The sequence below is a fragment of the Pundamilia nyererei genome, unplaced genomic scaffold (genome assembly GCF_000239375.1).
Source record: "Pundamilia nyererei isolate P.nyererei 1_Seehausen unplaced genomic scaffold, PunNye1.0 scaffold00066, whole genome shotgun sequence".
In the NCBI taxonomy this organism is placed as follows: Eukaryota; Metazoa; Chordata; class Actinopteri; order Cichliformes; family Cichlidae; genus Pundamilia; species Pundamilia nyererei.
The window spans coordinates 118,481-141,724 of record NW_005187467.1 but is presented as its reverse complement, the minus strand read 5'-3'; the positions used below and the strand labels follow the sequence as shown (position 1 = coordinate 141,724).

General features: G+C 40.3%; 2 protein-coding genes across 2 annotated transcripts; one reads left to right on the top strand and one right to left on the bottom strand.

Annotated features, from left to right (window-relative positions):
* The first annotated feature begins 118 nt into the window (after positions 1 to 118).
* Positions 119 to 9,339, top strand: hnrnpul1 (heterogeneous nuclear ribonucleoprotein U-like 1). The gene is made up of 16 exons (XM_005735880.1): positions 119 to 201; positions 687 to 966; positions 1,187 to 1,474; positions 1,798 to 2,008; positions 2,108 to 2,181; positions 2,474 to 2,613; positions 2,967 to 3,066; positions 3,153 to 3,265; positions 3,449 to 3,715; positions 3,910 to 4,032; positions 4,148 to 4,276; positions 6,322 to 6,490; positions 7,212 to 7,475; positions 7,694 to 7,842; positions 7,932 to 8,135; positions 8,447 to 9,339. Exons 2-16 carry the CDS (start codon positions 729 to 731, stop codon positions 8,561 to 8,563), a joined length of 2,586 nt encoding a protein of 861 aa, XP_005735937.1. The 5' UTR covers positions 119 to 201; positions 687 to 728; the 3' UTR covers positions 8,564 to 9,339.
* rasgrp4 (RAS guanyl releasing protein 4) lies at positions 8,807 to 22,608 on the bottom strand. The gene is made up of 17 exons (XM_005735881.1): positions 22,125 to 22,608; positions 16,522 to 16,697; positions 15,835 to 15,946; positions 15,569 to 15,631; positions 15,331 to 15,462; positions 15,029 to 15,170; positions 13,943 to 14,116; positions 13,691 to 13,807; positions 12,837 to 13,112; positions 12,663 to 12,743; positions 12,292 to 12,396; positions 12,053 to 12,162; positions 11,792 to 11,942; positions 11,657 to 11,693; positions 11,173 to 11,304; positions 10,878 to 11,071; positions 8,807 to 10,413 (listed from the first exon to the last, which is right to left on the bottom strand). Exons 1-17 carry the CDS (start codon positions 22,139 to 22,141, stop codon positions 10,306 to 10,308), a joined length of 2,127 nt encoding a protein of 708 aa, XP_005735938.1. The 5' UTR covers positions 22,142 to 22,608; the 3' UTR covers positions 8,807 to 10,305.
* Between the last annotated feature and the right edge of the window lie 636 nt (positions 22,609 to 23,244).

The window sequence follows — 23,244 nt, the reverse complement described above, 5'->3', positions numbered from 1 at the left end:
AAATTAGTTAATGGTAAACTCGCGCTATTTGGTAGCTCAAAGAAGTGCACCCCAGTGTTTTTGCAGTAGAATAATAAATTCAACCAAGCGGCTCTGGTTAACTTCCGGTTCTGAGTTTGGGCCACTTTGTGGCGCCAGGGGGCGGTAGCAACTCTTTCAGTCTTCTAACACGACTTGCCCGCGCAACTTGGGTGAAAGGAGGTAGGCCTCAACCTTGTTTTGTTAATATATTCCGCTTTAGTACTAAACTTTAAGCGGACTGCACAGTTCATTTTCTCCTGGACTTGCATGCAGACATAAAGTATGGGTCGCAGCTTGCTTATTGTCTGAGTTAAAGTTTCTTCCCTTGCAGCGGCTGTCGGTGCGTTAGCTAATGCTAGGCTAAGAAGGTTAGGCGCTCAGCAAGATATTTAGATAAGTAATAGCATTAGCATCTATTTTAGGAATAGTTTTGACTTGCAAAGGGTTATATTGGTAACGGCTGCGATAAAACACGAGTTTAATGATTCACAGACGTGTAGTGGAACACTGTATATTCTTACAGAATCTGTCCAGCGTTGCTAGCTTAGCTAAACGGCTAACGCAGCCTATTTGGCTGTGGGCACGGTGCCGCGCAGCAGATAACATTTGAAAGTTATAGGCAGTGTTTTTAGCAGTACCTGAACATTTCCTCCCAATTTTTGTAGCAAATAAAGACAAGAAGCACCAAGCAGACATCCAAAATCACAATGAGTGTTGACGTGAAGAAACTGAAAGTCAATGAGTTAAAAGAAGAGCTCCAGCGCCGTGGCCTGGACACCAGAGGCCTGAAGGCAGACCTCGTAGAGAGGCTGAAAGCCGCTCTGGAGGCTGAAGCTCAGGCTGATGCTGGTGAGCAAGAGGATAAAGGGGATCAGCAGCAGGAAGAGGAATACGGTGATGACTACCAAGACAATGAAGATGAAACGGATGCACAAGAGCAGCAAGGTAAAGTATTATTTCATTAAACATTTCACTTCCATGAAACTAGTTTTATTACGTTGTTTTGGACTTTGATCCAGTTTCTGCCCTTTGCTGATATTACATTTTAAGCACTTCACTGTACTTAAGTATAAATTAAAGTTTCAAAGTTGGGAAATGTCAACAAACTTTTCACTTTACAAACTTTAGAACACCTAAACTAAGTTTAAAAATTTTACATTTCCAGATTCAGAAGCAGCTGAGGACTATGGTGGTGGTGAGGAAGCTGAAGGTGATGCCCCTCAAGATGAAGATGAGGGCCGAGATTCAGGTGGTTACTATGAAGAAGAGGAGGCAGAAGGTAACCCCTACGAAAGTCAGACTCCTTCAGACTCGGGTCACAATGTGCCCGACTTCACAGCAGATGAGGATATTCAGAAAACTGACATGATGTCTGAGGAAGAGACCAAGCCTGCAACAAAGGAGGAAGTGGAGGAAGAGAATGAAGAGGAGGAGAATGAAAATAATAGACAAGGTAATGTTTCATTACTTTTATTACTCAGTTGATTTTTATAGTCTTGTATTAATCTCTGATGGCACTGGTTGAGAATAGAAACGCTTTTCAGAGATTCAAGTTTTACTGCTATTTACTGCCGACATGCAGAGGTGGCACAATGACACAGTGATCTGCTTAAACTAAATGATGCTAAAGGTAGTGTAAAATTTTCCTCGTGGACTTTGGCCATACAGTAAAGACATGTAAACCCAACACTCAAACTGCTCTCATACCTAGTAGAAAAAATTCAACAACTTGTTTTCATGCTAAAATGTGTTATGTTTGTTCATGTCTAATTTAAGAAGTTAAAGTAGAGGTCAAAATGGAAGATGAATCTGAGGGTGCAGGTGAAAGGCAACAAGATAATCAGCATGACCAGCAGCATGGGCAAGATACCGCAGGTCAGCCAGAGCAAGTCAAAACTGAAGATGAGAGAGGTGGACACTATGGACGTAAGAGGCCGTATGAGGAGAACAGGGGCTACAGCTATTATGAGCACCGTGAGGAGAAGAGGTGGGCTTCTACATGTTTTTCTTAGTTAACTCAACTGTCTACACTCGGAATGGATAAGGCAAAGTGTATGACAATAAATACTCTGGTGTTATTGTACAGATCCCGAACACCTCAGCCTCCTGCTGAAGATGAAGAGGAGAACATAGATGACACTCTTGTTACAATTGATACGTGTAAGTATGGTACATTAAATAGTGTGTGAACAAACTAGTGTCAGTGTGCTGTCTATGGTTGTTTATAAATATCAGAGACAGTGGGAAGTTGGACTGTTGTAGCAGACACAGTCATTTATTCACTACATGCTTTTGTTGATGGATTACGTGTAACCTTTTAAATATATGTATGCTCTGCTCTAATCTACAGTGATAATGAGCGCCCACTATTGCTGCAGAGATGTAGACTACCATCTTATGACTGATATAGATGAAGTGTTTGATGCTTTGTGCTTAACTCTTTGGTTTTCAGACAATTGTGATTTGCACTTCAAAGTTTCCCGTGACCGCTACAGTGGTTATCCACTGACCATTGAAGGCTTTGCTTACCTTTGGGCTGGGGCACGAGCAACTCATGGAGTCACCCAGGGACGCGTGTGCTATGAGATGAAGGTAAATGGATGCGTTTGTCTAAAGGCTTAGTAGTTTTAAAGCTAGACAGATGATTCGTGCTGATGAGGTCAGACCTATTTTATGAAATTTTACCAATTTGGTATTGGGGAAACTTGACTATTAACAAGCATTATCGTCAAATGTAAGAATAGCATTAACCCTGTTGGCCTTTAAACCAATGTAGCTGAAAACACCATTTTTATAGAAGCTCTGGTTAACTTTTCTTTTGTTTTTGTTTTGTTTGTTTTTGAAATAATGTCAAGTAATCCTTCTGGTTCACACACGCACGCATATATGTATTAGGCAAACAAAAATCTTACTCTGATTGTGTTTGACTTTTGTTTTTTTTAAAGATCAATGAAGAAATTCCTGTGAAGCACCTCCCCAGCAGTGAGCCTGATCCCCATGTGGTCAGAATTGGGTGGTCTCTCAACCACTGCAGCACTCAGCTTGGTGAGTGAAGCATCTGTCACAATACTCAACATGATGTTTGCTCGGTCAACTAATAAAACAATTGTTTTAATCCTGCAATGTTTTAGGCGAGGAGCCATTTTCCTTTGGATATGGAGGAACAGGAAAAAAATCCGTTGACTGTAAATTTTCAGACTTTGGTGAGAAGTTTGGTGAAAATGATGTCATCGGTTGTTACATTGTAAGTAATTGATTCATTTTCTCTAAAGCTTATCACATAAGAATTTCACACATTTCTTTAATAATGTATTCTTTATTTTAGTTATTGTGTTTTTATTCAGTAATTATGGTAGTAATCTATCATAATGCTCGCATTTTGCATATTTTACAAGTTGAGACGTTTTCTTTGCTTTGTCACTTTAAGGACTTTGACAGTGGTGACGAGGTGGAGATGGGCTTCTCTAAGAATGGAGTGCATTTGGGTGTGGCTTTCCGGACAACCAAAGAAGCCTTGGCAGGCCGTGCCCTGTTCCCTCACGTCCTGGTTAAGAATTGTGCGGTTGAGTTCAACTTTGGACAGAAGCGAGAGCCTTACTTCCCCCCACAAGAGGGATACACCTTCATCCACAATCTGGAGATGGAGGACAAGATCAGAGGTACTAAAGGACCTGCCAGCAAGTCTGAGTGTGAGGTAAGTTAGCAGTGAAATTGTACTATACAGTACATGAGGTTTTTGCCCCCAAATCTTCTGTTGTTTTGGGGAGACTAAATGCTTGACTGTTAATTGGAAGTTAGCCACAATTTGTAAATTTAATTGTAAGCAAAATAAAAAATTGATGTAGCACTGATCAGAGGTTTTTTGTTTTGTTTTGTTTTTTCCCCCAGATTTTGATGATGGTTGGCCTCCCTGCCTGTGGAAAAACCACTTGGGCCTCAAAGCATGCAGAGAGTAACCCGGACAAGAAGTACAACATCCTGGGCACAAATGCTATCATGGACAAGATGAAGGTTGGTTTTGTTTGTTGTGGGGTTTTTTTCTTCATTACATTGTGAATGTTGGTTCTGTTCAAAGTCTTTATTTATTTTCAAACAAAGATTTTAAAATGTATTCCTTTTTCTCCAGGTCATGGGTCTGCGCCGCCAGAAGAATTACGCCGGGCGCTGGGATGTTCTGATACAGCAGGCCACCCAGTGTCTGAACCGGCTGATTGAGATCGCCGCCCGCAAGAGACGCAACTACATCCTCGATCAGGTACTGCCCCTCCAGTTACACTCTGCTTTAATACTCACCACAGTCAGTCAATGTGCCCTGATGATCACTCTCTCTCTAATGGACTATTTATTTATCTTTCAGGGGGTCTCTGTGTATAATAGAGTAGAAGAAGCATTGATCTCCCTCTTGTCACTTGCTTGTCATGCATTGTAAACGAAAATGATTAATGGCTCTCATAAGTGACAGAATATGTTATGTTTTCATCCCGCAGTATATTGCACTTGCTATTCCCTGTCATAATACAGTATTGTTTGTCTTGTGAATTTCAACAATGTACAAGTAAACCATGACTTTGTAAAGATGTTGAGAAACAAGTAAGCTCTGACTGGTGAGTAAGAAAAACACCTTCTGTTGCTAATTTAATAAGACAGAGTTGATAGCTTTTTAAAAGCTATTTTTTAAGTGAGATATATGGAACTTTTGAGTGTGTTTTTTAATAAATTGACCCCTAAGGTAAGTACTGACTAACAGCCTTTTAGATTTTCAGATCTTTGAGCTCAGGAAATGTGGGAAAAAGGTAGGTGGGTCTGATGGTGGACTGTGGCTTTTCTGTGGAAACTGTGAGTATTTGCAGGTAGGTTATATATGTGTTGTCTGGAATGGGACAAGAGCTCGTATGAAGAAAAGGTGAGTAAAGGTAAGTCTGAGGGACCCATGAGACTAGCAAGCGGTTTTTGAAGCAGCATGCTGTGGTAAATGGTGCTTTTCGGACATGTTTATATTCGATAAAAGTTGTAAAGTTGGCACTTTAGACACAGTGTTTTCTTTGAGGTATGTGATTTCTTTGTGTGTATATTAAGGAACCGAAATCCTATTTTATTTTTTTTATTTTTTTTTAAGCTTTTGGCATATATTTAAAGCTAAATTGGTTACTAATAAGAACTTGTATAAGCTTCTCACTGTTAAATTGTGAGATCATATTCATTACAAATTTAACTGACATTGGCATTACTTAGTTGTTTGTTGGTCAGTGGAGACCCCACTGAGTTCTGCTGGATGAAGAGAGAGATTGTTTGAAGTTAATACTGTGAGCTGTTTGCTGTTTAAAGTGTCCTAACCGCAAGTCTTCTATTTGAATGTCATAGCATGGCGCAGTTTGATAGTTGTGCTTTGGCAGTTTTAATGTCACCTAAAAGCCTAATTTAGATAAAGCGTAATTATTAAGTGTTTGTTATTGAGCTGTAGTCCTGATTTGAAACGAGGGTTTTTGAAGCATTTTCATTCAGTTTTGAGTTCTTACACAGGCTGCAAGGATTATGGAAAAAAAAAAAGTGATTTATAATGTGGCTACATTTGACAGTTGGCACTGTCATCAAAGCAAAATGTAACCATGAGTCGTTCCTGCTGATCAGTGCTATGGAATATTTTGGGAGAAAAATCTTAACAGCAGTAGTTTATAATACTGAAATTAGGTTGTTCAGAGCAAGATATGAAATATTTATGTATTTGCTATTCCACCTGGTGACTACTGCAAACTATCTCTACATTTATAATCGCTACATCGCAATAGAAGAAGAATTAACTGAATTGAAAATCAATTCAATCGAAATGGTAACTGTAATATACCTTTCGGCATTGTAACTGTTCATCTAGGGCATATTTAAGTTCTTTTAATGTTTGAGGTAAATACAAAATACTCACAGCTTCTCTCAGTTACTGCTCTGCGTAATTGTAGCAGTGCTTTTGAAGCATATTTACAATCAGCACATAGTCATTGAATGAACACAGAATTGAGTGCGCGCATCTTGGCGTTGTCTGACAAAGCAGAAAGTTTAGTCAGCACGGGGTCCCTCTATTTACAATAACTTTCTTTAGCAGTCACTGGGTACCTGGACGCACAGACCGTGAGGTAAGTCTGTGGAGTGACGAGAGGCCAATAGTACCTGAGTAAAAACGTAGACTGACGTCCAAGCCAAACCTCTCTCACTTCATTATTGCAGGGTTCCAGCTTCCTTCCAGTGGAAAGCCATTACAAATAAACAATAACAAACAAGCTTCTACTTCTTTCTTGTCACCATTGCTAGACAAATGTTTATGGATCAGCAAGGAGACGAAAAATGCGTCCTTTTGAAGGTTTTCAACGCAAGGCTATTGTAATTTGTCCCACGGACGAGGATTTAAAAGAACGAACATTAAAGCAAACCAATGAGCAGGGGAAGGATGTGCCCGATCATGCTGTGTTAGAAATGAAAGGTAGGAACGCTGTGGAAACAATAAATAAAACACCAGATCTACTTTTTTTACTTTTTTTCTATGTGTTGTCTCTAAAATCAAACTTGGAAGATGCCCCCTCCCCCCTTCCCTCATCATAGCCTTTGGCCAGATATCAGACCTGGATATTTTTTAAAAAGTCAACATGAATCTGATTCTTATTTTTTGCCCTGTATCTACCACTTGCCATTCAGCTTACTTCTGATGCCCTGCAAACTGAGATTTCGGCTTTGTAATAGTAGAACCAATACTGCGCAATTGGCTTCCATGAAACGAATGTTTCCAAATGACACATTTACATGCATAGGTTTTTGTAAGTTAATTTGTAACACTCTCACATCAGCTGTCCTTGGTTTGCAGAGCTGTTTCCTCTTCTCACCAACTTTTTAGTTGTCCTTTGTCCCCCTCCCCACCTTTACTGAAGTCTCCCTCCTCTCCTGTGTCTGTTTAAACAAATGTTTCCTCCATGTTCCCTTGGAGGTAATTTTTGTTCCCTTTACCCTACCATCTGCTTCATTATCTGCTCTTAGTTTCTCTGATGTACTTTTCCCCTGTACAATAGTAATTAGTTTTCATTTTGTCTTCCGGTGGTGTGGCTGCTTTGGTCTTCACTACAACCCCCTCCCCCTCTTTCTCTCTCTCCCATCCTTTTTTTGCTGGATGGGCTGTCTCTTTCCTGTGGTCATCACTGCCACTCTTGAAGCCAACTTTACTCTCCCTGAGCCTTGCGACTTCCTGGAGGCAGTCACCTACGTTGAGCTGCAGCGCGACGAGGCTGAAAAGTTGATGAAGCAGTACAATGAGGAGGGCCGCAAAGCTGGCCCACCCCCTGAGAAACGCTTTGATAACAGGTCTGGTGGGTTCCGTGGCCGCGGAGGTGGTAGCTTCCAGCGGTATGACAACCGTGATGGAGCTCGTGGCAGCTACCAGAACCGCAGTGGGGATGGAGGCAGTGGATACAGAGGAGGTAAGAACTCTTAAATATTATTTATTTTTTGATAATTTCAAACTAGAAAGTTGGAACTTTCAGGTTAACATATTTTTCCTGAACACTTAATGATCTCAGTTTAACAAATGTTGCACCTGCTTTCTTCCTTTGACTTTTACGTTGGCACGGCATTTTTGTAAAATAAAATTGTTCAATAAATGTCTGTAGATATTTCATCTTTTTGTTGCGTTTTACAGGCTACAATCGTGGCAGCTATAACCAGAACAGGTGGGGCAACAGCTACCGTGACGGAGGCTCTGATGCACGAAGTGGATATAACCGCAGTCAGCAGTCCGGGGGAAGCTACAGAACTGCACCCTCTTACAACAAAGGAGGATACAACCAGGTACTTAATATGATTCATTTATGGATAAAACACCATAAATTATAAAATGGAGGAAAAAATTATATCATTGTATTCTTCTTCACCCTCAGGGCTACAGCCAGAGCTACAATCAAGGGTACAACCAGGGCAACTACAACCAGAATTACTACAGCAACTACAGTCAGTACCCAGCATACAGTCAGAGCTACAGCCAGACACCTGCCACTGGTCAGACGTACAACCACCAGCAGCAGCAACCACAACAGCAACCACAACAGCAGCCACAGCAGAGCTACAACCAGCAGTATCAGCAGGTACCACTAACATCCATTTTTGGCCCTATGAACTCAGGCCGTTACTTTAATAGAGCCCAGTGGCAGAAATCCTAATGAATTCACTTTAGTAGTAATCGATCTGATGGTGGCCAAGTTTTATCCAAAGTTTTCACTGTAGAAAAACTGAATCACAAAGTTCACAACTTTAAAACAGTGTTCAGCCTTTTCTTTCTTTCTTTCTTTCTTTCTTTCTCCACCTTTAAGGCTTTGGAAAGGGTTTAATGATCATGAAGTATCTCAAACTTGTAAACATACTTTTAACTCTAAATGCTTCTTGCTTTGATTTACAGTATGCTCAGCAGTGGCAGCAGTACTACCAGAATCAGAACCAGTGGAATCAATATTACAGCCAGTATGGCAGCTATCCTGGACAAGGCAGCCAAGGCTCATCTTCTGGTTCCCAGTAGCTTCCTTCCTGCATCTGTACCTGCATCCACCTGTGTCCTGAACACCTCTGATAACTGCAGAAGATTGATTTTTGTACAGTCCCACATTGTGTCTCCAACCATAACATCCTCCATCTGATTTAACACAGTAGCCTTCATTTGCCATCAATCCGTGTACACCTAAATTACATACAGTTTGATGTCTTTTCATTATTTTTACTGAATTAAGTCTTATTCTAAGCAGTGACCGTGAAGTGGTAGATGATAGGTATCAAGACATTTAATGAATGTTATTGATAATGCATTCAGTGTGGATGTATGAAATCCACATTTACTACAGATTGAAGAGGTAATTGTACATTTCATAGTGTGAAGAAGGCAGGAAAAGTACAGCAAACCCTGAATACTTTTGCTTGCTTTGAGAAGAACAAAATGCATGCTTTTTACATCCATGACCCTGTCCTGTCTTGCTTTTTAATTTTCAGTTACCGATTTTACATTTTATTTACTGCAATAGACACCAAGCATTATGAAACACGTTTTTTAAATAGGTGTTGATGCTGTAGTATTTAATCCAGTCTTTGATTGAGAAAAATATTTTGCCACTCTTGACTAGTTCTATGTGCAGGGTTGGGTTTTTTTCCTTTTTTTTCATCCCTTTGTGATTGCGCATTTTGTCTTGTAGTTTAATCCTATTCTTTTCAAACCATTTGTTTTCTACCTGAAAATGAAAATCAGATTTTGATCAGTTACGCAAACTGTCTTGTCTTTATACAATAAATGCAGTTGTATACGCCTGTAATTGTTAATGTCCTTTTGTTCCCCTTCAGTGAAGTCAGACACAACACATACTGTCTGATTAATCATTGATATGTTTTTCGACTTTTTTTCCCAACATTTGTAAATCATGGACAAAACAAAAGGAAGCGTTTAGCTAAAAACCATATGCCAAGTTTGGACCATATGCATGTGCAGTCAAAAACATTGGGAAGGAAATGAACATTTTAAACTGTAGTCATGATGGCCGATTAGGCTTAACAAGCTCCTTTTGCTATTCAAGTGGGCAATATAGATGATGAAGTTTCAATAACAAATACTTTGTGATTTTCCACTAACTTTTTCTGACAGCTTAATTGAGTAAAAAACATATGAAATCCAATATTGCCATTTAGAATTTGATGTGCAAAACTCTACTACCAACTGGGCTAACAGATGCTAAGGTAAAACTCGATAATATAACTTTTTGACACGCGATAAATTGATACATTAGCTGTTTGTATATCAAATATCCAATCAACAGCCAAATAAATAACAGTTAAAATAGTTTTCCATTCTTTCCAAATTGACGAGTTGTCATATAGCTGCCAGTGTTACAATTAACCACAGTTTTGTTGAGGTTAGTGTTAATTTCCTACCCTGCATGTGTGTATATATTGTATGATCAGGAAAAGCCTGCCTATAGGTTGGCATAAATTAGGAAGTAAGGTGGTTTAGCACCAGAAAACCAAGGCACCAGTTCAAAACAATACGAGGTGTTCCGCAGTAGGAAAATCCATGTTTCTGAGCCGGATAACCAATAAAATAGCAGTGACAAAGATCAAATGAAAAACATCACACAACCATGCTTGAAACACAAATGAGTCCTTTGCTGGCCTTCTAAAATAAGTGGCCAGTAAATAGTATCAGTTCAACACGAGTCAGACACAGCTTTGTCCAAAAAATGTGTTTGTGTCTGTGCTTTGTCCATGTGGGGAAATGAGTGCTCAGTCTGGCTCCCTGCTTTTGTCTTTGTACAGATGCAGCTCCTCCATCTTCTCCTGCAGGAAGGAAACAGGCATGGAGCAGCGGGTTCTGTGTGGTAGAGTGCTGACCTGGAAAACAAATGTCAAATTAATCATAAAGAAACTAGTCACTGTTTGTTTTTCTCATTTCACAAAGTCTTGCAAAGTGTTTTAAACTGCACTTGTAATGCTTTAACTCTGAAAGTAGTGCCTAAAATATGAGGTAGTAAAGTCTCAGCAGTCAGATGGACAAGCTGGACACAAAAAAGGATTATTTTGCTGTTTTATAACAGCAGGCATGAAAACGACAGTAGAGGGAGTCATTCAAAGTTGTACATATGGAGTCCAAGCTCACAGTATTCTTAACAGAGTTATCATTTTGTCCTGTGTCTGGTAGCAACTCAAAGTTTTTAATCTTAAATGAATCCTTGCTGTATTATTTCATTATGCAATCATGGCATTTTTCACACATAAACAGGATCACAGAGAAGAAAAGGTTAAGAAACACTTCCTTTCTGAATGATCACTTTGCAGGAACTTGCACCATTTCTCACCTTTCTCAGTGATGGACGAGAGTGAAGGTGGTTTCCCTTTTTGTCCTTCTTCTCAGGTGTCCAAACTCCAGGATCCGTCTGAGTGGAGCGGTCGGACAGTACTGATTCACTGGTGTTACTTTTCCAGTCAGATGTACCCTTATGGTGCTCTGTTTCATTACTCGGGGGAAAAACAAAGGTGTCCTCTTCCGAACCTGACCAAAAATAAATAAATAAATAAATAATTTTAGAGACTTTTTACTGACAGAAAACAGTGTGTGCTTTGCGGACTGTATATGAAGAAGAAAGGACGCACTCCAGCTGTTGCCCTTGGTTCTTAAATCAGGTGCGGGGGTGCATGGACAGGACCCGGTCGTGTTTTTGTGTTTCTTCAAGCACTCAATACCCACCAGATCTCTACAGTGTCTGTGGCAGTTTATCCCACAGTCTGGAAGACAGAGAAAATGTTAAGCTTTTAAAGCACTACCACTTTAAGGATTCGTTCACTCAGATTAAGAAAAAGTTTTGTGGATTATCCAGAGTAATCAGACCATTGTTTTTGGAACAACATAGCCTATTTCAGTGTTGACGTGTAATTTTGTAATGCTTTTAGCGTTACAAACTAAATTCAATAGCAGAGGAAATGTCAAGAGGCCACATGTTCAGAGAATTGTCCTCTTAAACTCTGTCTTATTCTATTGGGCAAATTCTTGCTCAGATCAAGCTGATTACTCTTGACAGTTGATTAGAAGGTTAAGATCTCTGATCGTAGAGGTTTATTTTTGTGTTTCTGAGCCTACCTTTACAGTGGTAGCCCTGTTTGGTGACACCCCATAGCTGCAAGATATGACAAATTACAATTTGACTAAATTTCTACAAAACCCAAAACAATGAGAAAAAAGAAACAAACAACAAACAAAGCTAATGACACTCACAAAGCCTCTACATATATCACAGAATGTTGGTCGTTTGTATGTGGTTTCATGGAAGTTATGCGCGTCATTGAAGTTGTACCCCAACTTGGCACATACGGACATTCCCCTCATGAAGTAAGAGGTGATTTCTTCACGGCTGATTTGTCCCTCCCTAGGCAGAAAATTTTCCAAAGTGCAACATAGATGTAAGCAAGTTGTCCTTTCTCTGATTTGCATTTAGGTCATGACGAGAGGCCCGCGTGTGAGCTGCAGCTTCCTCACCTGTCAGTTTCTTGAGTACAGAAGGAGAAGGGGAAGTTGGCTGCTATTTTTTCAAATTCCTCCAGCGAAATGTAGCCATCCTGATTGTGGTCATAATTCTTCATTATGGACTGCAGGGGGCAACAGAACGATCAGATATTCAGTTCCACTTGTCAAGGAACAGTTTGCTAGTTCTGCTTTAGGCTGCCAAGTAATAAGGAAGTGAGAGACATCAGGTTGTTGCAAAGTCACATACTCACATCCACCATCTGTTTGACGTGTTTAGATATGGTGTCGGGGTCGAGCCTGGGGGTGACTCCTGAACCCCACTCTGCCACTACTGGGGGTTTAACTGGAGCTACAGGCTGTGGACAAACAGATGCAGCAATGAGACACGAAGACTGTCAGACAAGCAAAAATGCACACACCCACCACATAATACACTTCCCTAACGTACAGCGCTTTGATGTGGCTAACTTTGATGTATTTAAGCACTGCGTCTCTGCTTTTGTTTTGAAGAACACGTTACACCCACAGAAAGTGCGCAAATGTCCACCCGCTTATAAGAAGAGGTTAAAGTAAGTGTGAACCTGTGTACCGTTACAAAGAGCTTCACTTCAGCTCTACTGACCTGAACCTTGGGGTTCTTGGGTTCCTTGGCATATGAGAGTTCATATATCTCATCCTCAGTGTAGTATAAATCTAGGGAGAGCTGAAACATTAACACAGAACAGAATTTCAGATGTTTGTGACTTCGTGCTATCTAACTTTGTAAAAATCCCCTTCTTGTTTCTTGTTCTAGTACCGTGAGCAGATGCAGCAGGTCTTTGTTGGCCTCAAAGGGTGGTGTACAGCTGTGGAGGGCCAGCAGGTCATTAATGTTGCTATAGAGGTGCTGCAGCTTGCTCAGGTTGATTTTTTCCTCATCTATGTAGTCTGGCAAGGCCTCATTCAGCGAGATCAGATCCTTTAGATGGACACCCAAAATGGGAACCTTGAAGCCGGTGCACTCATTGTAAACCCGACGGTAGTTGATGTAATTACTCCGCGACGAGAGCAGCTCTGTCATTTCACTGAGAGCCTGACAGAAAATAAAGATTGACAAATAGTGATTAAAAAATATATATTTTTAAAATATTTAACTAAGCCTTTTTTTTGTTTAAATGGAAAACAGTGAATCGTCTAAGAGTAATCTAAGATATGGCAAACCTTTGCACACGTTTGTCCAGTTTGTCTAGAAACAGCTGGCTAGCTGTGATGAGACCATACAGCTAAAAATGTAAAAAATCTATAAAAACTCTTCAGGATATGACAAAGCAACCCCAAGAGGGCAGTTGAAGGTGTTGTCCCACACAGGAAAAACAAGAGGTAAAAATGCAATGTGTACCAAACACTTCTCTGAGTTAATGTTACGCCCCAAAACATTCTTTCTCATATGTACAGTAAGTTTAGTTGATGTGTATGACATGCAAATATCACTTTTTGAATGCCACCATATCTAACAAAAGATAAAGAATTACCAGAAACACCACTTACTGGGTTAGCAGGTGAAGAAACAGACATTGCAATGATTAAGCAAAGCAATGTCTAAACGTTTACACCCTTGTGGCGTGACAGGCACTAACACTGACTCATGATTACACGCAATATTTAAAATACCTTAGTGACATCAGGAGGCAGCAGGTTAGAAGTGTCTTTGAGGCGGGAGATTGAACTGTGACAGAGGCCTCCAGTTACGGCCATGAGAGTGTTAAAGTTTTGCAGAGATCGAAGTTTCTAAATGGAAAAGAGCATAAGAAATAACTGTAAATTAGAAAAAGTGCACCTGAAACAGTAGACCTGGCAGCCAAACCAAAATGCGTCTTAGCTCTTATTCCAGTTTTTGTGATGTTGCCTCCCCAGGTACTTTACCTGAGCCACATGAATGAACTTGGTGAAGACCTGGGCTCTCTGCTGGGCTGTGTGTCTGCTAAGAATCATCAGCTGGACCCACTGGGAGACCCCATTACACATCATCACTGAACGCTCCAAAGCAGGATTGTCCCGGACTGAACCTCGTACTACATAGCTGCGGTAATCCAAGAACTGTCCGATTAGAAAAGAGTTCAAGAAATAAAGGTTATTCGTAATTTTAACATTTTGAATCATTTTCTCATAAAACTAAAGCAATATTTTTTCTTCTGATTGTGGCTTCAGAGTAAAAGAAAAAGTTGTGGCACAACTTTGCAATTTCACAAACCATCTGGAACATCTGGAGGGAGCCTGACTGTCAGTAAAACCAACAGATACGGTGACCACTATCGACTGTATGGCACCATTTACTAATACTTTGTAAAGGGACTGAGACTATAGATGTAGGTACTATTAGGCAAATTGATACACTGAAACCATTTCCCATAAAGTGTTCACACTTCCTATTGAAAGTTAGAAATGCCATCAACTACAATGCAAGTTACGCAACAGGATTTCTCACAATGTGGCAGAAAAACTTGTTCTTACAAATAACATATTACTGATAGTGTGATTAAAACAAAATGACCAATGTTCATGGAAAGTGTCACCATTTAAACTGTCAAAAATGCAGTGAACCTTTAACATTTTTACAGTATAATATTTTTACTTTAACATACTTCATGCTCAGCTGTGTGTAGAATGAATGAAGATGCCATTAAACTACACTGTTTAGCAAAAAACCTCAAACGCTGACAAAGAATGCTTAACTAAAGAGCTTTAGCTTGAATCTTAGATGATTTTATGTTTTATCCATTAATTTTGCTACTAGGCTATAATAACATTTTTACAAGAGGACTAATTATCATAACCACATAATGTACTGGTACTAATAATGATACCAAAAGTAAAACTTGTCTATGCATATTCATCAACTCTGAGTGCTTATTTCAGGACTAGGAACATCTCTGTGAGTCATGGCAACATGATGGTGTCTCATCGGGTGAAAAACCTAAGAAATAGTGAGAAGTTGTTTGGTGAACTTACTGATACATTACAGAAGTTTTTAAACTCAAGGTAGCTGAGATGCTCAGCCATCTCGTCTGGCTCCATGTGATCGAATATTAAAGACACCTTCCTCTTCTTCACAGAAGGTGAGGGTGCCTGTGATATGTTCAGGTGAGGGCTTCTAGGAAAGGCAACAGGACAAAAATCATCATTCTATTTATAGGATTGTTTATTGTTTATATATATATATATATATATTTTTTTTAACTGTTTTTAGACATATTTATATATATGCAGTTTTTCCAGGGTACAACGGTAAATCAAACAGAAACATGACTCACAAGCAGGAGTTCTCGATGAGCTGCGAGTGTTTCTCCTCTCCATCTGACCGGACCAGTGCCCACAGGTCCCCCATGGTCTGTTCAAGGTGGGGGTCCACCTCAAATACCGCTGGGAACTGGCTGATCCACTGCCTTGCCACAAAGCAAAACAGAAAACATGTTTACTACTCGCAAATAGAGCAGGATAACCAGTTCCGTCATACTCCATCATTCAACGGTCTCGAGTGTCCTTACTCACCTGGCAAGGTGGCGGATCTGTGTCCGCCTGAGTCCTCTCTTGTCGGAGGGACAGTCCTTATAAGTAAGAATAATAGTCAAGGCTCTAAACACACTGTGCAAATTATACCAAACAGTAGGGATATATACTTGAAATCTGCTTTGCAAACATGGAGTGCAAAACAAAGCCATGCTTGTTTCCTGATCTGATTAATCAACATGGGCATGTGATTGGGAGCAGTGCACCAGTGGAACCAGAGTATTACACTGAGTGGCAGTGGAGGATATAGAGTGAGAAGTTTCTGGGCAAATGCCTCAGATGGCACAACCCAGCTGTGCATCATCAGGGTCATGTGGACCAACTGGGTCCCTCTTGGGCTGGAAGTCTTGCCCTCTGAATCTGCAAGCAAAACGGAGCAGTGGATTCACAGGAGGAGGATTAATGTGATTAAAAACAACAAACAGTGCAATAGGCAACGAGTTTATGTCACACCAAGCAGCTCAGGTAGAGTGGAGATTTCAGACTTTCTCTAGGTATGCCTGTTTTTATCAACAGAAATATATATTAATTATAATTTAAAGGTTCAGTACAACCAAACTACCTAGTTTTATTTTACCCTAACATTTCCCTAGGAAAGCTTTATATTATGCCAGTTAACTAGATCATTATTTTGAGTTTTTCTACTGTCCAAAACATGTATTTGTGTAATTTTAATGAACTGACTGATACACCAACAGAGGAGGCGATAGAGATAGAGATAGAGAGATTTGTATAGTTTAACATTGCATGGGAATGACTGGCTGGCTTCTGTAACCCAACAGAACAAAGCTTGATTGTATGAGACTGCTCTTTGTCTCTCTCCATCCCACCCTGTCAGTTTCTCTCACCCCCACCCCCCACACTTTCCCTCATCCCTCAATTATATAACCTTGTTGTTGTTAAAGTGTAAAACCACATGGCAAACAGAGACTGACCAAAGCAGTTTAGGCAGCGCTGTATGAGGTCATCCAGGCTGGCAGCACTGGCACTGGGAGCAGAACTGGGGCTCTGCAGGGCCCGGGTGATGTCCTGAGGACTGGGACATGTATTCCTCCTCCGGGGGCCCAGGTTTTTGCCCCTTAGCACACCAGGACTCTCCACATTGGACTTCCTAAGAAAGTGAGACAGACAGAAAGGCAGATAGAGAGTGAAAGCGAGAGCGAGAGAGGGAGAGAAAAGGGGAGCATAAGTAGCCTAAAAAAGTAGAACAATGTGTGACGAGATAGTTCAAGCCAGCATTAGAGGAAACACAGCTCCCCACATCTGATAAGCTCTGCTACAGCTCTGCTGCTGTCTGAGCCATCATGCACAAGCAGACTAACTGCACGCAACAGCTCAGACGCTTCTCTAAATTTGTCAAATAAGTAAAAGACTTGAAGTAGTGGGGGACTTTTCATTACTGACATTAGATGGGTGGCCAGTTGTGTCACACATTTAAATGTTGTACTGTATTTTTACTCTCGTGCTTTTAGAAACTTTATAAGAATTAGTTTTGATGGGGATTTTTTTTCTTTAATTGCAGGTGCTAATGGTGACATAGGCCAGAGCGACTTTTATTTTTAAACTCCTATTAATGTCACGGAAAATCTGGAATATATTTGGATGCTGTTAGTATAAAAATACATCACCCATCAGTTTTTATAAGACACTGAAATTATGCTTTCTTGTTGTCGAAAACAAAATAGATTTACCACATCTCACAAGTAAACTAGGCAAGAACGGAAGATCTCTCTTTGATTCACCTCGCAGCCTATAGATACAGTATGTAACCACAAGACCCATTTGTTTTAGTAATCATACACTGGTGACTGGTGTCCTGCTACTGATGTGGCAGAACGCTGATGCAAATTTTCCCTTTTTTGGACTTCAATGGAAATTTGCAACTGAGGAGAATCCAGCCTAGTCATAGCATATAGGCCATCCCTTTGTGCATACTTTATGCTGAAGCTGGACTGATGCTAAGTGCGAGTAGAGTTACAAAAACAACTTTTTAGACAACAAAGATAAGGGAGAAATACTACATTTTATGCTTAAACACAACAGTTTTCTGTTTCATGATTATGTTGATGCTTCCTCTTCAGATCAGTGGCTCAGTTGTGCAATATCTGACCGTGTTTCACAATAACCAGTGAAATTCTTAACTTTTTTATTGGTTTCTATTCTTTGCTTTTTCATCTACATTTTAACTGGTATAGTTACCTCAGTTTTGCAAGAGACTTGAGAGAAGTCTAGATCCACAATTACCAAACATTAATGAAACTACATTTTGCAACAAACCTGCCCATTAAGAGTGTCTGTCATTTTTTTGTAAAGGTGGTGAAGCTTTGTGTTGCACTTAAGACATTTTGTATTCGTGCATCTGAGCAAACACTGAGTAGTATGTAACCAATATGAAACTGTCAGTCTATACTGCAGATAATGTGATGAAATTGCCAGGAAACAACTGTGAGTTCAGAGAACTGGTGACAAGTTCCCTGAATGACCAGACCTACATCCCCTTCTTTTAACCTAAGCACTCAGCTTATTTCCCCAACCCACTCACCACATTGGTACATTCTCATATAGTTTATGCATTACTAAACATACACCTGCACCCACTGTCCAGACACTCAAAAACATATAAAATGGCAGAACACTTATAGATACACAGGAACATGTGGTGACATTCACTTATCTATTTATACCACAAGCTGCCTGTACGTGCTGTTCCATCTAGTCATCACGCAACATATTTCACTCTCAGAGACATCTAGACTCAAAACATTAGGGGGATGTCAGTGATGAACCAGACTCCATCACTCTTCTTCCTCGTACTCAGGCTCCAGGTGACTGGTTTGGAAACCTGCTGGGCAACAAAGATCTGCCTCTTGTGCTCCTCCCCTCTGCCTCATTACACAGTCTGGCTACTGAATTCAAAACACTAACATTAACAGCACAGCATGCAACATTTTCAACAAATATATTTTAAGGAGAGGAAATCTTGTGAAATCAAGATGCCTCTGTCATTTTATCTATACTTAGCTGCCTTTTAGGTTTTTGCAAAAGTGTACTGTGAAACTTAAATCTCATGCTGGGTAAAGTCTTTGCTTTAAGTTAAGCTGTTACATTCTGTAGAGACTGTGAAGTCCATCGATTAAAAAAACAATGCAATTTGGGATTTTGACTATGCAGATAACACTGACTTAAAGATATTACCTGATCCAGATTGAAAATGAACCAATAATCACCTAATTCGTTAACAGTCTCAATAAATTATGAGAATATCTATTCTATGTTCTCAAGTGTTTCCAAGTCCGTTATTTCTTTTACGTGTTTGTACACTAATTTTGTACATTTAAAAACAAAACTGAGTGGTTTTCTAATCTCAATGTCCTTTGCAACATATCACCTTTCTCAGTGAATTCACCTGCTGTCAAAGCACTTGCACATACGTGAGACACGGCAACTACAAACAGAAATGCTGACGGGGAAATGTTGTTGATGTCATAACGTTATTCAGGGAATTTCCCCCGAGTGCTGAGTAGGTAACACACAAAACATCAGTCAAAGGTATGTTTTCTGTGTAGTGACACTGACCACCTTCAATGACAGAGAGCCATTTGAAAATAGAGTGTAGTGGATATGGATGCAAATTAGAACACAGTTACTGTTTGGGAATTTGCATTGACTTTTTCCAAAGCATAGGGCAACTTGAAAAGCACTCCCTTTATTTAGCATGTCATCTATAGGAACAACCTTTGTGTTGAAAAGAAAATCCTTGTGCGCATGACATGACATGACATACTTATTCATTTGGATCCTGCTCCATTGCATCACTCACTCTTTTTTCAGGAAGACCTTCCATTCCTCATTTTCCTCACTAACTCCTACTTTGCTCACTTTTTTCCTCTTCCTTCATCCTTGTTCTATTCATTCCATTCAGGAAACAGCTTCTCCTTTTCTCTCTGGAAATCCCCCTCACTCTCTTTCCCATCTGTGTTGAGACTCCTGGCTAAAGATCCAGTAACCCCCTTCCCTTGCTCCTGCTCTCACACTGGCGGGGGGATATGCAAATTCCTCTCTTTCTTTCCTTAATTGATTAATTGAAGCCCAGGCCCTTTGAAGGCCTTGTTTGTGTACTGCTCTTTTCCCCTGCTCTCCCCTCTCCCAACCCATATTCTTGTTTCCCTCTGCATCAAGAGGATGCATCTTCTGCAAGGAGCTATTGACCCCTCCCCTCCTTAGTACTGTATATAGTGCAATCATATAGTCCTGTGCAAAAGTCTTGAGAAATCCCCAAATTCTTTATATTTTGCTAGGAAAATGGGAGCTAGGGGCAGCCATTCATTAGAACATTCAAGTGTGCATCGAGATACAGTATAGAAACACTGTTTTTTTCAATTATAATGAGTAGTCAAGCTTTTTTGTAATTTCTTTAAATAGTCCTCAGGAATAGGTCACGCTGCCTCTTCAAGAACATTCAAAGTTCATTTTTAGATGCTGGCTGCCTTTTGTTCTGTTCTCTGTCAAGATCCTCCAGTGCTCCCTCAATAATGTTGAGCTCTGGGCTCTGGGGAGGCCAATCCATGACCTATAGTGTTCTGTTATGTGCTTTCAATCCAGGTATGTTTTTAATGAATTGGCAGTGTGTTTGGGATCATTGTCACATTGAAAAATGAAAAACCGGATATTCAGATGCTTTGGATGCTCAATCAAAATCTGATAGTACCTTTGTGTATTCAAAAGTAATTAATGGCAAGACCTCCAACAACACTACCAGAAAGGCAGCATCACACCATGACAGAGCTGCCACTGTGTTTTACAGATGGCTATAGACACTGACTGTTGTACCTCTCTCCTGACCTTCTCTGTGAATACTGAGGGCAATCCTCCACTGAGACCATTTCTGGTGAACCTTTAGCAGATAGTAGCTTGATCGACTGAAGGGTCAGATGTGTTTCTCATGCCTGTATCACATCTTTGAAATTCTTCTTCCTATTTCTTACAGACTTGACATTTAGATAATGTTTATCTGCTATAGATAGTTTGCTAGTCCTGGTACTTTGTCTTTTGCCCTTCATTTACCATAATTTCTAAGCACGCATTGCAATCCATGCCATTTTTAACTAGGTCTTTGGGAATCAAGCACAAATACTATATTATGTGTGTCAAAGTTCAACTAAAGAAACAGGAATAAATGATGTGTTTTTTTTGGTGACAGACTGCTAATAGCAAAATGCCTAAATATACAAATTAAAATGGATTCATTCCTTAGGTTATGTGCCTTTTTCATACTTGAATGATTCATAGGTTGGTGTTAAGTGGCTTAATGAAGAAATAACAATAACAAAAAACGGAACAAAATAGTCCCCTGAAAATGTTCAGGTAAAAGAGAGCCAATATCCCCCCAAAAAACCCCAAACACTGAAAGACCCTTAGGACGCTGTTCAAGAGCACTTTACAATTACAAGAAAGTCTGGCTGCTTGGAAGCAAACTATCAAGAAATGAGGAGTGGCTCAAGACTTTTACTCAGTACTGTACCTGTTCAACTAAGCACTACACTCTGTTCTCTCCAATTTTTGGAAATTCTCTCTCTGGTATACACACATGTATGTTTAACCTATAACAATAATTCTAATGTGACTTACTTCCCTAATTTTCCACTATTACAATTTAGTTCCACGTTGAGTTTGTTCCATGCTTCTCTTTAGGGTTTTTTTTTTTTTAGAGATTTTACAAAGATTTCTACATTTCAGGAATGTGTTATTTATTGTCTTACATATTGTTAAACTCATATGCATAACTGATAAAAATACAATGCTGACCTTATGTGATAGTTCTAGACAGTCTTGCCACTGAAGGGGAAACTCCATACCCTCAAACTCAGGTAACTAATTGGACAAAACTCACATTTGACTACCTCAACATTTAACATACAACCCTTTCATTCCAAGTAATCTGATAAGATCTGTGGTCACAACTGCAGCAGTAAAAAATGCCTCTGAAAACACAAACATATAGGTTCTCTGCTGTATCTAAAATCGAATGCAAAAAACGTCACTGCACTGACGTGAAAAAGGAGATTACTGGACAGAACAGAAAAGCAGAACGCATTTCCATGGAAAGGCAAGCAGGCAGCTCTCCACAGGCACGCACAACTGTTGAATGTTGGCTCTCACTTGTGTGCAGTACACACAAATAATTTGAGAAGTTGATAGTCTTCACTGATATGCAGGTCAAAACATTAACTGCAGCCTTTATTTTAACCCAAAGCCTCCATGTGCACAGTGTTGAATATGACAATAAATGGCAGAAGAGGCATACACTAGATGCAGAAATAAATGTCCTTGTTTCTCTTTGACTTTGTCAAGAACCTTTGCACAAACCACACCACATCTCAGTTACAACCTCAATGTTCACACATCACTGCTGCACTCAAAACACTTGCTGCTGACACATACTTAGACTTACACTTGTTAAGAAACTGAGGTGCAAATGGTTCTGCGAGCAGCGAACTCTCAGGTTTAACGCCCTGTCTCTTTTTTCTTATTTAATTACCTTTTGTTCTTGTTCATTGCAGAGTTCTTCTCCTCAGCAACACTCCTCCTCCACTGGTGATCCGTACAGGCATTTGAGCACGTCTCTACAGCTCCATGGTTGGCCTTGCTCCTCCTTTATCTCCTCTGTGTCCTCTATGTGTTACTGTGCACTGGACAGCAAGAGCAGGCACAGCAGGGAGGGCTGCTCGAGGTCGAAGGCTGCTCACCTACACTCATCGACTAAACTCCGCGCCTAAGTCCTGCTTATCAAACGACTCTATGAGTGAGTTAACCTCCTTCTCGCTTTATCTGTCAACCACAAATCAGTAACAAAGCAGACCTCATGCCTCCGTTTCCTGCAACAAAGCAGACATGCCAAGACAAAATGCCCCAAAGAAGCCTCGGAGTAGAGTGCAAAACCTCGCAACAGTCATTCACTCGTCCCCTCAACATAAACAAGTCAGCATCTTAAATGGAGGAACTGGCTCTGATAGATAGGGGAACTCACATCAGTTTCTGTGTGTGTTTGTGTGTGTTTGTGTGTGTGTGTGGCCGTGTGCAAGGGGGAGGGGAGAGCGAGTGAGAGAGAGAGAGTTAGAATTGTGAACACAAATGGAGTACCAATAGAGGAAGGAGGAGGAGAGTTAGAGAGAGATAGTGATGAGCAATCATATGAGCATCAGTGTACTTCAAGAGGGGAACTCTCGGGTTCTTTTTAAGTGTCAACACAGGAAAAAAAAATAGGCCACACCTTAAAGCCTCTTTCTGATACAGTTTTCTGTGTCACTGTCAAATCCTGGCAAAAGAATTAAGTTACTAAGGAGGAATCATCAAGGGCCTGGTGACACTGTTGAAACCGGACACGTGTCTCCCCACTGGATCTCCAGGGTGCCCCACATCACGTCTATCTTCCTGATTTCTCCTTTTCTTCTTTTTTTTAAACTGCCGCTGTCATTTCTCAGGGTAGCAAGTGATTACACAGGGAGGTAGTGTTTGGGCTTGTGAATGTCGCTGTGCAGCTGGACAGGGAGGCTCAAAGGAATCCTTGTTTTAACACCCCAAGAGGAAGAGGCAACCAAACAGGGGACATTAATGTCCCCAAGTCTGCAGAGGTGGCTTCTTTGCTGCAGGAAGCTGAG